The sequence below is a fragment of the Triticum urartu genome, chromosome 2, assembly GCF_003073215.2.
Source record: "Triticum urartu cultivar G1812 chromosome 2, Tu2.1, whole genome shotgun sequence".
Classification (NCBI taxonomy): Eukaryota; Viridiplantae; Streptophyta; class Magnoliopsida; order Poales; family Poaceae; genus Triticum; species Triticum urartu.
Window position 1 is genome coordinate 396,313,689 of NC_053023.1, and position 15,373 is coordinate 396,329,061.

The window sequence follows — 15,373 nt, forward strand, 5'->3', positions numbered from 1 at the left end:
CTAGTAGTAAGTATAATATGAAACATTTTATGAGAGCGGACCGATTCATTTTGCGTAGGCTTAGGCTTTGTTTGGAAACTCTCCACTCCGCTTCAATATTATTAACTCCATAAAACTGTGAAGCTCGGTTTTAGCAGCTCCCTGAAAATAAGCTAAAGAGAGCGCAGTGGAGGGAGTAGAGAGGAGCCGAACGCGGCCTTAATCTCCGGCTTGGGGCATATGCTAAGGCCCAGCTGAACGGATGAGACTTGCCTGCTTCCCCGTCGTGTACCCATCCATACTCCCGTCTACGTGGCTTGATTTGATTGAAACAAAATAAAGTCCGGCTTCATTTTTTTAAAATCAGGGGAAAGATGATTAGATTAGAAAGAAAAGAAAAAAAAACAACTGTATGATTAAGTGGAAGCACGGAAAGCGAGCAGGCAAGTGGGAAACCCAGTTGAACAAGCGTGCGCGTGCGTGCATGCATGGGAGGCCCCAGTGGCCACACATTGGTTTTTTCTAGGGAAGCGAGTGGCCACACATATGAGACGAACATGCCGATTTCCACACGGAGAAGACAGCTCTCGACCACACATACATGCATAAGCTTATTATAATTTGGCTCCTTCCTCCGTGCATGCATGCAAGTTTGGCTGTTCAACTCGTTGCGTTCCGTGACGAAAGTCTGCGACAATGGCGATCGCGACACCTCGCAGCTCCCTCATCATCTTCTTCGTCCTCCTCGTCTCGGCCGCTTCCTTCGTGGTCGATGGTGGCAGCATCGTCAAGGAGGCCTGCGCCAAGACGCCGCAGCCGAGCGACTGCGAGGAGCTCCTCAAGTCCAGCACCGCGACGGACGCGAAAACGCTGGCCCAGGCCGCCGTCGCCGCCGCCGCGAAGACGGCCACCGAGGCTGCTACCGCGGCCAAAGCGGAGCGGGACAAACTCCCCAACGGCAAGACGCAGTGGCGGTGCATGGACAGCTGCGCGGCGGGGTTCGATGAGGCGGCGACAAAGTTTAAGCCAGCCGCTGGCGGGAACGCCGCCGGAGCCGACGCCCAGCTCACGGCGGTGCTGGACTTCGTGGTGGTGGATGAAGATGTGGAGAAGTCCAAGGACTGGGAGTGGAAGTGGAGCTGCAACGAGTGCAAGGCCGACCCCACCGCGCCGGCAGGACTGGTCGCCAAGAACAAGGAGTTCGACAAGATCATGGATATCATACCTGCCATCATCAAGCAGGCAGTCGCCGGCACGGACAATTCCACCAAACCGGCCGCCAAATCCTAGGGAGCCACCGACGCTTCATTATGACTACTTTCAACCTTCGCCGTTGATGCATTGCCATTGCGCCATCCCGTCTCATCCACACCAGTAGGCTGTCGTGATAGTCGTTAGAGAAGCTGATCACTCGAAGCCGGCGACACTGGCTTTAGCTTTAGCACGACAATTTACTGTCGTTATTTCTATTTTTTAGACAAATCTTTTCGTTCTTAAATGTGTTCCTTTTGGTACATTTTGGATACGAGATGTGCTTTGGTTTGGTACACACTCTTTTCGAAAGGAGATTAAAACATAATCCTTCAACTACCACTATTGAAATCGGAAACTTTGCCCGGTATCAAGCGTGCATTTTTTGGGGACTTTTGCCAAGTACAGTTTTTTTGCACTCGGCAAACAACTCTTTGCCGAGTGTAATTTTCTTTCATTGGGCAAAGAACTCTTTGGCTAGTGTCTTTTTCTTTGCAGTTGGCAAACACTTCTCTTTGCCTAGTGCCTTTTGTATGCACTCAAAAAACATTTATTTTCTATTTTTCTATTTTCCTTCTCATTTCTCTTTGCCGAGGACCGCAAACACTTCTTTTCCGTTTCCCTCTCCTTTTTCTTGTTTCTTTCCTTCTCGTACATTGTTTGGCTTTTTTTTCTTTTATGCTCTGTTCTTTTCTATATTATTTATTTATTTTATTTTTTCCCTACCTCCCTCTCCATTTCCTTTCATAGGCACTGAGCGAACTTTTAGGCACTAGATATTTAGTGAATATAAAAAAAATCAACTACAAGTGCATGAAAAAGTTGGTAAATTTGGGTTGATAAATCATATTTGTCTTCTTAGTACATATAATTTAGGCCTTATATAAGAAAAGAGAAGGAATTTTAAATATGTGGGTGCCAAGACTGGACTCTAAAAATGAAGTTTGTTGGTTTTAAATTCTGAAAAATTCAAACAAAGTTTGAAAAGCATGAAACCCGGCAGGGTGCCCTCATATGACACATACAGGCTGTGGTAAAAAATTGCTAAGGTTTCCCAAATTGTATGACTACACTCCTTAGAAATTGGACAATCTCCGGGGAAGAAACGTGGTTTCAAGAGGGATCGAGTGAGGTTTGAAAGCAATGTGACCACTGCTTCAGTTGGCATTGAATTATTATTCTTACACTCAAGATGCATCATCACATGATCCATGTAAAAATTTGGCATCTTTCGGGGTTCGTTTGCTATATTTAATCATTGAGTACATTTCTAGAATTTAGTGAACATAATAAAATTTTGAATGTGCATGAAAATTTGGCAAAATTGAGTTGAAAAATCATATTTGTGTTAATTGATTCTGTGTTTAGGCATTATACAAGGGGGGAAGTCCATATATGAGGGTGCCAAGACCCGAACCCAAACATGGAGTTTATTTGTTTTTAAATTTCAAAAATTAAAAACAAAGTCCGAAGAGCATGAAACTTTGGCATGTTGTCACTTGATGATAATTAGAGGCCATGGTAAAATTTTGAGAAGGTTTCGCAAAAGTTGTTACATACAATGTTTGAAATCGAACCATCTTTGTGGAATAAACGTGGTTTCGAGAGGAAACGATTGGGATTTGAACGCGATGCGACCATCACTTCATCTATTGGTCTTGATTTTGTTTGAAAGCGTGCGAAGCCCCGCGCCAACACGTCATCCAATTCTGCAAGACGGAGAAATGCAGCAATGCCAGTGAGCACTGGGTCTAATACAACTGCATATAAGAGGAAAAAAGGACACGACACAAAAGGAGAGAAGCCACCGCCAACGGTAAACAGAGCACGAACACAAATCTAAGGTGCTAGGAAAAGCAAAAAGTTGGCGACACCAAGTAAGCTCGAAGAAGCCCCTGCAAAACAAAGCGAGAGGAAGGACAGTGTGCATCGCATTCGACAAATGGCATAAAACAACAAATTTGAAGGAAAAACGCAACGACTTAGTAAAAAAGACCGAAACACCCCGACTCGAACAAGCCGGGTACCTCATGGGGCAGCGGTCATGCCCGATCCGGCTCGCGAATGAGGCAGCTCGCCGGGGAGAGAGAGAAAAGAAAGAAGAAGAAGACCAAGTCAATGCCCTCGTTGCATCTTTTTTTCCAACTCAGTCTGATTAAAGGGCCCGACCAATTAGAAAAGTCACCACAGTCTTCCAGTGTATTTTGCTACTGTTAAACATTGTGTGTGGCACATTTTGTCAGAATTTGTACATTGTTAGTTTTGTGCATACCATGACACTATTGTGGTGGTTTTATGCATTTCACTCAAGTAATTCACAGGTATACACTTCACTTTGGCCAAAACAAATTGACTTAAACTGCTCCAAGTTCCCAGCGAGATTTATGAGGGTGCCAAGACGCAACTCCAAACATGGAGTTTATTTGTTTTGAAATTTCAAAAATTAAAAATGAAGTCCGAAAAGTATGAAACTTTGGCATGTTGTCACTTGATGATAATTAGAGGCCATGGTAAAATGTTGAGAAGGTTTCGCAAAAGTTGTTACATACACCATTTTAAATCGAACCATCTTTGTGGAATAAACGTGGTTTCGAGAGGAATTGTTTGGGGTTTCAACGCGATGTGACCATCGCTTCATCTGTTGGTCTTGAATTTGTTTGAACGTGTGCGAAGTCCGGTGCAAACACGTCGTCCAATTCTGCAAGACGGAGAAATGCAGCAATGCCAATGAGCACCGGGTCTAATACAACTGCATATAAAAGGAAAAAAAGGACACGGCACAAAAGGGGAGAAGCCACCGCCAACGGTAATCAGAACCCGATCACAAATCTAAGGTGCTACGAAAAGCAAAAAGTCGGCGCCACCGAGTAAGCTCGAAGAAGCCCCTGCAAAGCAAAGCGAGAGGAAGGACAATGTGCATCGCATTCGACAAACGACATAAAACAACAAATTTGTAGGAAAAACACAACGACATAGTAAAAAAAGAGTTAATTACACCGGTGATGTTAGAACTTGGCGCAAACGGTCACTTTAGTACTAGAACTTGTGGAGTACATCGAAGTGATGCAAAAACTTGGCTTGGACGTGCAAATACGGTGATACTCGTGTTTGTATACGCTGGAACAAGTGACAAGGCAATCCAGCGTGGCTTAGAGCCCATCGTCGGTGACTGCATGGTGAAGGGGCCTTGGATTTTATTTTTTTTCTCAGGTGTACAGTAATTTATATGTGTGGCATCGGATGATACTTCACAAATTTTATAATAAAATGAAATGAAAATTAGCACAACATGGTATTAGAACCAGCGACCAAGGTTTCAGCATGCAAGGCTAGCCACCAGCCCACAGCTCACTTCACGACATTTCAGCATACGCAAATGAGAAAAAACTTACGACCGTGTAGTCTCATGTCAATTTATATGTCTATATCAAAACGTGATCGTGCCCTGCAATTTATGTTAGTTTTATTTCATTTTCGAAATTTATAAAAAATGTAAATTCTACACCCTCCTATCCAAAATAAGTGTTGTGATTTTGAATTAAGATTAGCTCAACCTTAGTTTAAACTTGTGACACTTATTATAGACCGAAGGGAGTAATAAATAAATTGTATACATATAAATAAAATAAATTAGACAAAAATGCTCACTATTAGTTAAAAAACAATCAATTTAAATTATAAATTATTTTAAAAAAAATAGATTTTTTATATTAAATAAAGTATTAAAGTAATTTTCGGAAATATGTATATTTAATCAAATTAAAATAAAAGTAAAAAATACATGTTTTTAATAAATTTCATGTTTTATGTAAAAGTGACCGTGTTTTAATTTGTTTTATGTTGCTTAAAAGTGTTCGTGCATTTCACTAAAGTTTGTGCGTTTTCTAAAAATATATATGTATTAAAAAACAGATATATGTTTGGAAACCAATATGAGCCTAGTGTGCCCTTGGACTGTAGATTCCCAAATGAATACATATATACAATTGTATGTATAATTATAATTTAGATATTTTTTCAAATTTGGAAAAATAGAAAGAAAGAATAACATGTTTTAAATGGGCCACACTAACTGTAGTCTGTTTTAGCCCAGCAGTCGTTCTGTTGTAGACATAAGGATTGATATCCTCTCTAGCCTTCAAAATTCCATTGTTTGTATTAGTAGGCATTCCTGCTGGTGTCTCTCAGGTCGCTGGTTCAAAGATCCCACGGCCGTATTATTTTTCCCGAATTAATTTTTTTAGTTTACGTTATTTAGTCAAAATATATATAGGTTTAGTATCCATTCCCAACATCAAATGTTATCTTGCTATGTTGGCTAGCTGCGCGCACCTGTTAGACCCAGGGCACTGGTTCGAATGTCACTTCAGCATATTTTTCATTTCATTCTATTATAGATATGTGGCCATTACATCTGGAAAAAAATCCGAGCTTTTTTTTGTAAAAAGAGCGCGCCACCTGTTCCCCTTTGACCATGCAGTCACTGGCGGTGGGCCCTAAGCCATGCTGGCTTGCCTCGTCACCGGTCCCGGCGTATGCAAATACAGTTTAGCACTATATTTGCATGTTCAAGCCAAGTTTTTACACAACTTCAATGTACATCACAAATTTTAGCACTAAAGTGACCATTTACGGCAAGTTCTAGCACCACCAGTGTAATTGACTCTAAAAAAAAAGACCGAAACACCCCGACTCGAACAAGCTGGGTACCTCACGGGGCAGCAGTCATGCCCGATCCGGCTCGCGAATGAGGAAGCTCGCCAGGAAGGGAGAGAAGAGAAAGAAGAATACCACCAAGTCAATGCCCTAGTGGCACCTTTTTTGCCAACTGGGTTTGATTGAAGAGCCCGACCAATTAGAAAAGTCGCCACATAAATTAGCTTTGTTTTCTAGTGTATTTTTGCTATTGTCAAACATTGTGTGTGTCACATTTTGTCACAATTTGTAAAGTGATAGTTTTGGGCATATCATGACTTTATTGTGGTGGTTTTATGCATTTCACTCCAGTAATTAGCAGGTATACACTTCACTTTGGCCAAAACAAATTGACTGTAAATGCCCCAAGTTCCCCGTGAGATATGTAGCTGATGCAAACGAAACAGTATTTATTCCTCAAAAAGCCTTCTGATAGTGGAACCGCCAAGCCCAAGCCGTCCACTCTGTGCTCAGTTTCAAGGTTTCTCTGGTTCTGGAGGGTATTCCCCCGCATGCTTGGGATATGGGAGTTGCTGAACATCTGCTGGGCTCGTCCTGTTTGGTGGACATGGTGCCACCAGAGACCAGCGCGCGTCGTGACCTGTCTGCGTTCCGGTTGTCGGCCTGGACGGCGGACCCTGATGCCATCCCCTCTCTCCGATGGCTGGCTATCCAGCCAGGCTTGCCTGCGTCGTTGATGGAGCCATCTCTGCTTCAGTATAAGATTCTGATCCACCTGGACTCGGTCACGGACTTCGCCGGCAGGGACGAGCCGTTGTTCTTGGGTGTCTCGTCGGATAGCGGACAAAGCGGTTTGCCATCGGATGGGAGAATCGGTGCAAGTTGTGGTGGCGCGGCAGCACCGCTCAGTCGGCCTTGGAGGTTTGGTGTCAGGGACACGAGAGGGTCGGGGCCGACGCCAAGGGCTCGCGACGGCGACGTTCCTTCGGCTCGGCTGCTAGCCGGCGGCGACTGGCGCCTTCTGCCGATGCCTTCATCGGTGGGAGGGATGGTAGCGGGGCCCGCACTACCTGTCCGGGACAGGCTATCTGTCAGGGTCTCTGCTTTTGACCGATTAACCACGCAAGAGGGACCCCTGAGCGCTTCGAGGAGGAATTCTAACGGTGGAAGCCCTGGAATCGGCGGTGTCGCGGCACGGCACGTGCCAAGCCCCACGCGCCAGGGCTCGGTGGGGCCTCAGGATCAGCGTGTGGCCGTCCCACCTACCGTGGATGCGACAGTTGTGACCGCTGATGGGAGCAGTGACCCGGTCGTGGGTGGTTCAAACCGGCCAATAGCGACGGAAGAGAACATGTCAAAAGAGCTGGCCACCGTTGTCACCACCCAATCTCTTGCTGGGGCTGCGGCTTCGGGGCCACTGGTGGAAAGCAGACTGTTCGCCCCCTCGAGACAGCTTCATGCTCTGTTGTGCGGATTGGCACAGAGGCCAAGGAAGATGCCCGCACGGCTGGTGGAAGCCCTGTTTGCTTTAGCGCGGATCCAATCGCGTCGCTGCGCGCGGATCCCAGCGGGTAGGGACAAGAAACATCCGGATCCCACATCAGGCCTTGCGGGACGACGACAAGCAAGGAATCCCAAAGCTCAGTGGAGGCACGAGACCCAAGGACAGAGGAGACATAAGGGATGGGACGCACGGACGTGATCCATGCAACCACCCAATTGGTGGAAATGGCAACCCCATGCAACGTCGCCCATCCCAGCCAGACCGAGCAGTTGGAGCGTGAAAGGAGCCTGGAGTTAACTACAGTCCCGGTAGTTTTCGACTCTAACATGCTTGTCGACTCCACGGAAGGGATGACAGCTCGGGAAGCAATTGCCTACACGCGACTGAAGAAATTCTGCTCCAACATCGTTAAAAAACTTGCCCCCCCCATTGCTACGTGAAGTGTCGGCACTTCAGCCTGAGGCGGAGCCATTTACCCCCAAGCGCACTACTAGATCTACCAAGAGATCCGCCGGAGCAAATACCACCAAGTCCAATAAGGTGGAGAGTGTGCTGCTGCGTGCACTTGGGTTGGTGCCTGAAGATATGACGGTGGACGACGAGGCAGTCAAGGAACTCCAAGAGTTGTTCGACTCTCCACTTAGAGAGCAACACGTGAGGGTCGTAGCGGCGTTATTCGGCAAGTGTGTCCCAACCAATGAGGAGCTTTCACGTCGGACTGAGGTAGCGATCGGCGTGCTATGAGCATGTCGCCGGGTGTGGGTGTGGTTGATTCGTTTCCATGGATCACAACCCGGAGATTATTTGCTGGAATGTGAGAGGGTTGAACAACCCGGCCAAGAGGAATGTAGTTAGGGAGTTCCTTTCATCTTTAAGAGTTAACCTAGTTTGCTTGCAAGAAACTAAGCTTGAGCTTGTAGATCAATTCATGGTTATGCAATGTTTAGGACCATCCCTTGATGGCTTTGCTTACTTGCCGGCTGAGGAAACGCATGGAGGTATCTTATTGGCATGGGACACTACGCGGTTGTATGTGGATAACATCCAATTCGACACCAACTTCCTGACTGGCAAAGTTCACCAGTTGGATGGCAATGAGTGGTGGATCTCGGTGGTATACGCGCCACAAGGAGACATGCCGAAAACTCAATTCCTGCAAGATCTTTATGATAGAAGGCTGCTTTGCCCAGGGCCTTGGATGTGCCTCGGTGATTTCAACATGATCCTTAGGGGAGCGGAGAAGAGTAATAACAACATCAACAGAGCAATGATGAGCAAGTTCCAAAATTTCGTCGATGACCATGAGCTCAAGGAGCTTTACATGCACGGACGCCGTTTTACTTGGTCTAACGAGATAAATGTGCCAACATTCACCAAGATTGATAGGTTGCTCGTTTTCGTTGATTGGGAGCTCTCTCACCCAGACTACCTGCTTCAAGCGCTATCTACTAGCGCTTCGGATCACGCTCCTTTACATCTCTCCACGAGCAACAACTTTCAAGCTAAGCATCGCTTTCACTTTGAGCTCTATGGACAAAACTTGACGGTTTCCATGAGGCGATTCAGGAAGCTTGGGTCTGTAGCAATGCTATCTTCAACCCGTTTAAGAGGTTGGACGCGCTTTTCAGGAACACGGCAGCTTACTTGCAATCGTGGGGGCAGAAGAAAACTGGAAACATAAAAATGCGCATGAGGATTGCTAATTGGGTGATCGCCTGGTTGGACAGAGCTCAAGAGCTCATGACTCTAGCCCCGATGGAGCTTTGGCTGCGCCGAACTCTTAAGTTTGCGCTGCTAGGGCTGGCCTCCCTAGAGCGCACAATCGACAGACAGAGGTCTAGGATTCGTTGGCTGGAGGATGGAGATGCTAACAGCAAACTTTTCCAAGCGGTGGCGAAAGGGAGACGAACCAAGAACTTCATCCCCTGCATCAAGCGGGGCGATGAACTCATCACCGAGCAATCTAGGAAAGAAGAGGTGTTCTCGGAGGCCTTTGAAAACCTGCTTGGCAAGGCCGGCGCAAGAAGAGGCTCACTGGATCTAAGCTACCTGCAAATGCTAAGTCATGACCTGCATGAGCTAGAGCTCATTTTCACAGAAGAGGAAGTTTGGAAGGTGATCAACGAGATTCCGGCGGACAGAGCACCTGGCCCGGATGGGTTCATCGGAGTGTTCTACCACATCGCCTGGCCAGTTATTAAAGGTGATATTATGGCTGCCCTCATGAAGCTGTTTGTTGGAAACGGGAGAGGTTTTTACAAACTTAATGGCGCAGACATCATTCTAATCCCCAAGAAGCCAGAGGCCATGGAAGTGGGAGATTACCGTCCTATTAGTCTCTCGCACAGTTTCGCCAAGCTCTTTGACAAACTGCTTGCCTTGAGAGCTCGCCCCTGCATGTTGGAAATCATCAAGATCAATCAGTCCGCTTTCATCAAAGGGAGAAACATTCACGACAACTTTCTGCTCGTTAGACAAGTGGAACGCAAGCTGCGCGGCCGAAAGGAGAAGGGACTCTTCCTCAAGCTCGACATATCAAAATCGTTTGATTCATTGTCCTGGCCTTTCCTCATGGAGGTTCTGAGAGCTAAGGGCTTCGGCCAGAGATGGATTACGTGGATTTCGCTGCTTCTCCAATCAGCCAATACCCGTGTGATTGTCAATGGAGTACTAGGCAGGCGGTTCCTCCACGCCAAAGGTCTTAGGCAGGGCGATCCGGTCTCGCCGCTGCTCTTCGCAATTGCCATGGACTCCCTCACCTATGCCATGAAGGAAGCCGCGGATGTCGGAGTGTTGAGCTCGTTCAGAGGCATCGCGGTGAATCAGAGGCTCTCGTTATAAGCTGATGATCTTGCCCTGTTCTTGAGACCGTCGCTTCAAGATCTCACATTTGTTAAAGCCGCCCTCGACATCTTTGGTGAGGCGTCTAGCCTCAAGATCAACTACACCAAATCACAGGCGATCCTCATCAGGCAAAATGAGATCGATCGGCAAAGAATGGAGACAGTGCTGCAATGCAAGATTGCTAAATTTCCTTGCCGTTACCTAGGACTGCAGCTGGCGATTCATCAACTCTCCCGTGCAGACTGGCAACCCCTCCTGGACCAGGTCCGGCACTTTATCCCGGCCTGGCAGCGTGGCTTCATTCAAAGGCCGGGCAGACTGGTCCTTGTCAAAACGGTGATCGCGGCTAGGCCAGTTCATCTGCTTTTGGTGCTTGACCCTCCTGCCTGGGTTTTGGAAGATATCAACAAGTGGATGCGATCCTTCTTTTGGGCTGGTGAGAAAAGTCATGGAGGGCAGTGCCTTGTTGCTTGGGAAACGGTTTGCAGGCCGACGAGCTTTGATTTCTAGGGTGTAGGTGTGGTGTGTGTGTAGGTGTGGTGTGTGTGTAGGTGTGGTGTGTGTGTAGGTGTGGCTTCAGCAAAGGAGTAGATTCAGAGGGAAGGCTAAGAGATCCGTGGACTTGGTCGTGATTCTCATCGCATGGGCACTCTGGAAGCAACGCAATGCACGAGTCTTCAACAACAGACCGCGACAGAGATCCCCCCTGCGGCTTATAGATGATATCCAACGGGAGATTGAGGATTGGAAGAAGGCCGGTCTCGGCGGTGTTGGAGCTTTAGATGCTTTTACGAGAGAGTAGTCTTTGATTTCTAGGGTGTAGGTGTGGTGTGTGCCCCCCCCCCCCCCCCCCCCCCCACCAACGACTTGTTTGCATCTCGTTCGGGCTCTTGTACATATTATTCTACCTTCTATAAAAATATGGTATGTCTTTGGCGTACTCTCGAAAAAAAAATCTAAACACATCTCCCTGATTTTAATGCGGGTGGGCTTGTGCCTCTACACCCAGTAAACCCCTCATCCCTGTAACATTATGTATGTGTAGCAAAGCTCTTTATTCCTTGGTGATTTCCGTATGTTTTAGTAGTTGTGTATGCTATCTTTTTATGGCTGGACCCGTGGATTCTACAATTGGTTCGGCTGCTTGGCTTGCACACCTCGCCACCCACAGCCATGCTTCCATCTCTGGCATTCCCGCAAGCCCAAAAGTGCAAGCAATTAAATCCTCCTTGGAATGCACGTTCCGGAAACCTGGCATTTGCCGTGGAGTAGATCCACATCAACGCAGCCTATAAATCCGCAACACCAACGGAAGCTTCCATCTCATCTCATCTCATCTCCGAAGAACCATCAATACAACCAGCAAAGACATCCAAAGCCATGAAGTTGCAGTGCTCCCTGGCCCTCCTGATCGGCCTGAGCGTCGGCTGCGCGGCAGCGCAGGAGAGCGGGAAACAGGCGGGCTACGATTTCTTCTACCTCGTGCTGCAGGTGAGTGCGCGTGTGGCCGGTTCAGTTCATCGGTCGTTGCAGCCTTGCAGTTGCCGAGACGTGGTCTACGTGCTGCTTGGTTGCTGATGGATGGTTCGTGCCGGCGGTTGGCCTTGGTGTGTGTGTGTGTGTGTGTGCAGTGGCCGGGGTCGTACTGCGACACGAAGCAGAGCTGCTGCTACCCGCGGTCCGGCAAGCCGGCGGCGGACTTCGGGATCCACGGGCTGTGGCCCAACCGCGACGACGGGTCGTACCCGCAGAACTGCAACCCCGACAGCACCTTCGACCCCTCCAAGGTCACCCCTTCTTCTCCATCGCACGCATTATTCGTTTCCCGGAATGACCTTGCGTGCACGCACCGTTGTTCCTTCTCGCACGAGGTGCACCACCAAAAAAAAGAAGCGAGAGGGACGGTCCAACCAAAAGTGACGAGAAATGTACTGTGTGTTGGGTGCAGGTGAGCGACATCCTGAGCAGCCTGCGCAGCAGCTGGCCGACGCTGGCGTGCCCGACCAACGACGGCCTCCGCTTCTGGGCGCACGAGTGGGAGAAGCACGGCACCTGCGCGCAGAACCTCTTCAACGAGCACGGCTACTTCCAGGCCGCCCTCCGCCTGCGCGGCCAGCTCCGCGTCCTCGACGCCCTCGCCACCGCCGGCATCTCCCCCGACGGCGGCTACTACACGATGGGGGCCATCAAGGGCGCCATCCAGGAGGGGACCGGGTTCGCGCCTCACGTCGACTGCAACCGCGACGAGTCCGGCAACAGCCAGCTCTTCCAGCTCTACTTCTGCGTCCACGCCGACGCCTCGCGCTTCGTCGAGTGCCCCATCCAGCCCGGCGGCAGGCCCTGTGGCAACAGGATCGAGTTCCCGGCTTTCTGATCATTATCTCCTCCAACCCATGGAGTCATCGTGTGTTCCTTAATTTGCCTCCCGATTCGTAGATATTCATTTGGTTTTCATTTCTTGCCGCTGGCAGAATAAACGTGTGCTCGTTTTCTTTCTTTTTCCCATTAACTTGCATGTCAATGACCTGATCTCAGGCAGCAATTGAAGTTACGACGAGCACTGTTCAGTGGCCACTAAACAAACTAAAGTATTAAACTCATAATACTAGTATTTGCCATCCGTGAAGCTGGTGGTTCACAGGTTCCACGTCTTGTGTACACGCCACAACAATTTCACCTGTCACCCGTGCCGCAACACAAAACACCTGAACTCTAGCAGATATATTTTGAGATACATTCTCATGGTTGTGAACTCCGATTGTACCAAAACCGTTGGCGGGGGTCATCCAACGACTCCAGATACACCACTGGCCGATCGAATAAATGAAATTTTCTAGGACACTGCTAAGTAGCGTGGACTCTAACCACACTGGCCCATTAAAACCCTTCACCCGCGTCATTCGTGTTTTCTTTCTGATGCATGCGTCGCATTCATGCCGCCTCAGAGCACGCAGCGGCCGACATTGATACCACACGATGTGACCGGAGAGAGGGCGGCGCTGAGGCCCCTGGCGCGATCTAGATTGGATCTCGTGGTTCTGAAACTTGCGGCGGCGGAATAAGTATTTCGTCAACCCCCGTGGGGTTTTTGGAATTTTAGAGTATTTTATAGAGCCAGAGGTAGGTCAAGGTGGTGCCCGTGGGCCCCACTACCCACCAGGGTGCGCCAGAGGCCCCTAGCACGCCCTGGTGCCTAGTGGGCCCCACGAGCCTCTTCTCGTGGCCTCCAGAAATTTCCAGGGTCTGGCAGTGCCCCAGCTCCACCCCATGGGACACCGGCGCTCAGTCATGACACGACTGTCACGACAGCAGAAGGTCGGCCATGGTCAGCTCCAGTCCGGCTGCTGGGAGCTCTTCCGCAATGTCGTCATCCTCACTTGCATCGACTGCTGCTTCGTTTAACGAGGCACCACCCATGCCATCGCCACCACTTTGCCATCCATCACCGCCGCACCGCATGGTTATGCACGCACTGGGGTGCATTGTCCGAGCAACCGTTACCCTACTGACGAGTATTTGTGTGCAGCTTCGACGTCCTCTCCATCGCCCATTCCGTCATCAGCTCGTGTGGTCCTTCGTGACCCGCACTGGCTTGCTGCGATGCAAGAGGAGTTCGATGCCTTGCAACCTAACCGTACCTGGCAACTCGTTCCCTACCCTCGGCATGTCAATGTCATTAGCGGAAATGGGTGTTTCGTCACAAGACTCATCACAACAGAATTCTCGAGCGCTACAAAGCGCGTTGGGTGGTTCGTGGCTTTCGTCAACGAGCCGGCATGGACTTCACTGACACCTTTGCTCCGGTCGTTAAGCCGGGCACGATCCGCACTATCTTGCAGCTTGCGGTCTCCCGTGCTTGGCCCTTGCATCAGAGGGACGTCTTCAACGCCTTTTCTCAACGACCATCTCGACGAGCAGGTCTTCTATCAACAGCACATTGGGTTTGTGGATGCTACCATTCGGATCATGTGTGCCTGCTCTCACACTCACTATGGGCTCAAGCAGGCTCCCCGTGCGTGGTACCAGCGCATCGCCGCATACCTTCAGCAAGTTGGGTTCCGAGTAACTCGCTTCGACGCCTCGTTGTTTGTGTATTGCCACGGCGATGTCACTTCATACCTATTGCTCTAGTCGATGACATCATCTTGACGGCATCATCCGGTGAGCTTCTTCGACAGCTCACCGCTCAGCTTCAGTCCGAGTTTGCCATCAGGGACTTGGGCCCCTTGCACTACTTCCTCTGGATTGAGGTGGTGCGCCGTGTTGATGGGTTCTTTCTACACCAACAAAAGTACGCTCATGAGTTGCTCGAGCGCGCCAGCATGCTTAATTTCAAGCCCGTCGCCACGCCAGTTGACACGAAGGCCAAGCTTTCTGCCCTTGATGGATCACCTGCATCGGATGCTTCATTCTATCGCTCCATTGTTGGTGCTCTTCAGTACTTGACGCTCACTCGGCCGGACTTGACATATGTGAAAGTGCGTTATATCGACTAGAGGGGGGGTGAATAGGCGATTTTTATGAAAGTCTTCAAAACGTGAGAGTTGTGAAGACAAACAGTGAAGATCATGCCTATTACTATGCAGCGGAAGTTAGATTACACTAGGCCAGCCATGGTCATGTATTCAATAGAGTGAAAGCGCAATGACAAACAGCTTCAGTGTAATAAGGATCAGGTAGGAAGAAGTTATGAAGTCAAACATATCATACATTCATGTTGTGAAGACAAAAGATAAAGCAAGCATGCAATGGCTTCACAATGAATAACTGTAAGAGAAAGGAAGTGAAGATGAAACCAGTGACACGGTGAAGACAATGATTTGTTGGACCAGTTCCAGTTGCTGTGACAACTGTACGTCTGGTTGGAGCGGCTAGGTATTTAAACCAAAGGACACACAGTCCCGGACACCCAGTCAAGGACACTTAGTCCAAGACACCCAGTCCTCACCGTTTTCTCCTTGAGCTAAGGTCACACAGACCTCGCCCAATCACTCAGGTAAGTCTTCAAGGTAGACTCCCAGACCTTCACAGACTTCGTTCACTGACAATCCACAATTTCTCTTGGATGCTCAGAACGCGACGCCTAACCGTCTGGAGGATGCACAGTCCTCAAGTGTAATAAGTCTTCAAATCACACAG

General features: G+C 48.8%; 2 protein-coding genes across 2 annotated transcripts; both read left to right on the forward strand.

The window, feature by feature from the left end:
* The first annotated feature begins 512 nt into the window (after positions 1-512).
* On the forward strand, positions 513-1,561 carry LOC125541580. Its single transcript, XM_048704950.1, has one exon. It carries the CDS (start codon positions 676-678, stop codon positions 1,267-1,269), a length of 594 nt encoding a protein of 197 aa, XP_048560907.1. The 5' UTR covers positions 513-675; the 3' UTR covers positions 1,270-1,561.
* Positions 1,562-11,466: 9,905 nt separating this feature from the next.
* On the forward strand, positions 11,467-12,737 carry LOC125541581 (ribonuclease 3-like). Its single transcript, XM_048704951.1, has 3 exons — positions 11,467-11,725; positions 11,866-12,021; positions 12,183-12,737. Exons 1-3 carry the CDS (start codon positions 11,615-11,617, stop codon positions 12,606-12,608), a joined length of 693 nt encoding a protein of 230 aa, XP_048560908.1. The 5' UTR covers positions 11,467-11,614; the 3' UTR covers positions 12,609-12,737.
* The last annotated feature ends 2,636 nt before the right edge of the window (positions 12,738-15,373 follow it).

Excerpts from the sequence above, each read along its gene's own strand:
- LOC125541581 (XM_048704951.1), top strand. The coding sequence starts at position 11,615 with ATGAAGTTGCAGTGCTCCCTGGCCCTCCTGATCGGCCTGAGCGTCGGC. Across the intron at positions 11,726-11,865 it reads TCTTCTACCTCGTGCTGCAG|TGGCCGGGGTCGTACTGCGA; the intron begins GTGAGTGCGCGT and ends GTGTGTGTGCAG. Across the intron at positions 12,022-12,182 it reads GCACCTTCGACCCCTCCAAG|GTGAGCGACATCCTGAGCAG; the intron begins GTCACCCCTTCT and ends TGTTGGGTGCAG.
- LOC125541580 (XM_048704950.1), top strand. The coding sequence starts at position 676 with ATGGCGATCGCGACACCTCGCAGCTCCCTCATCATCTTCTTCGTCCTC.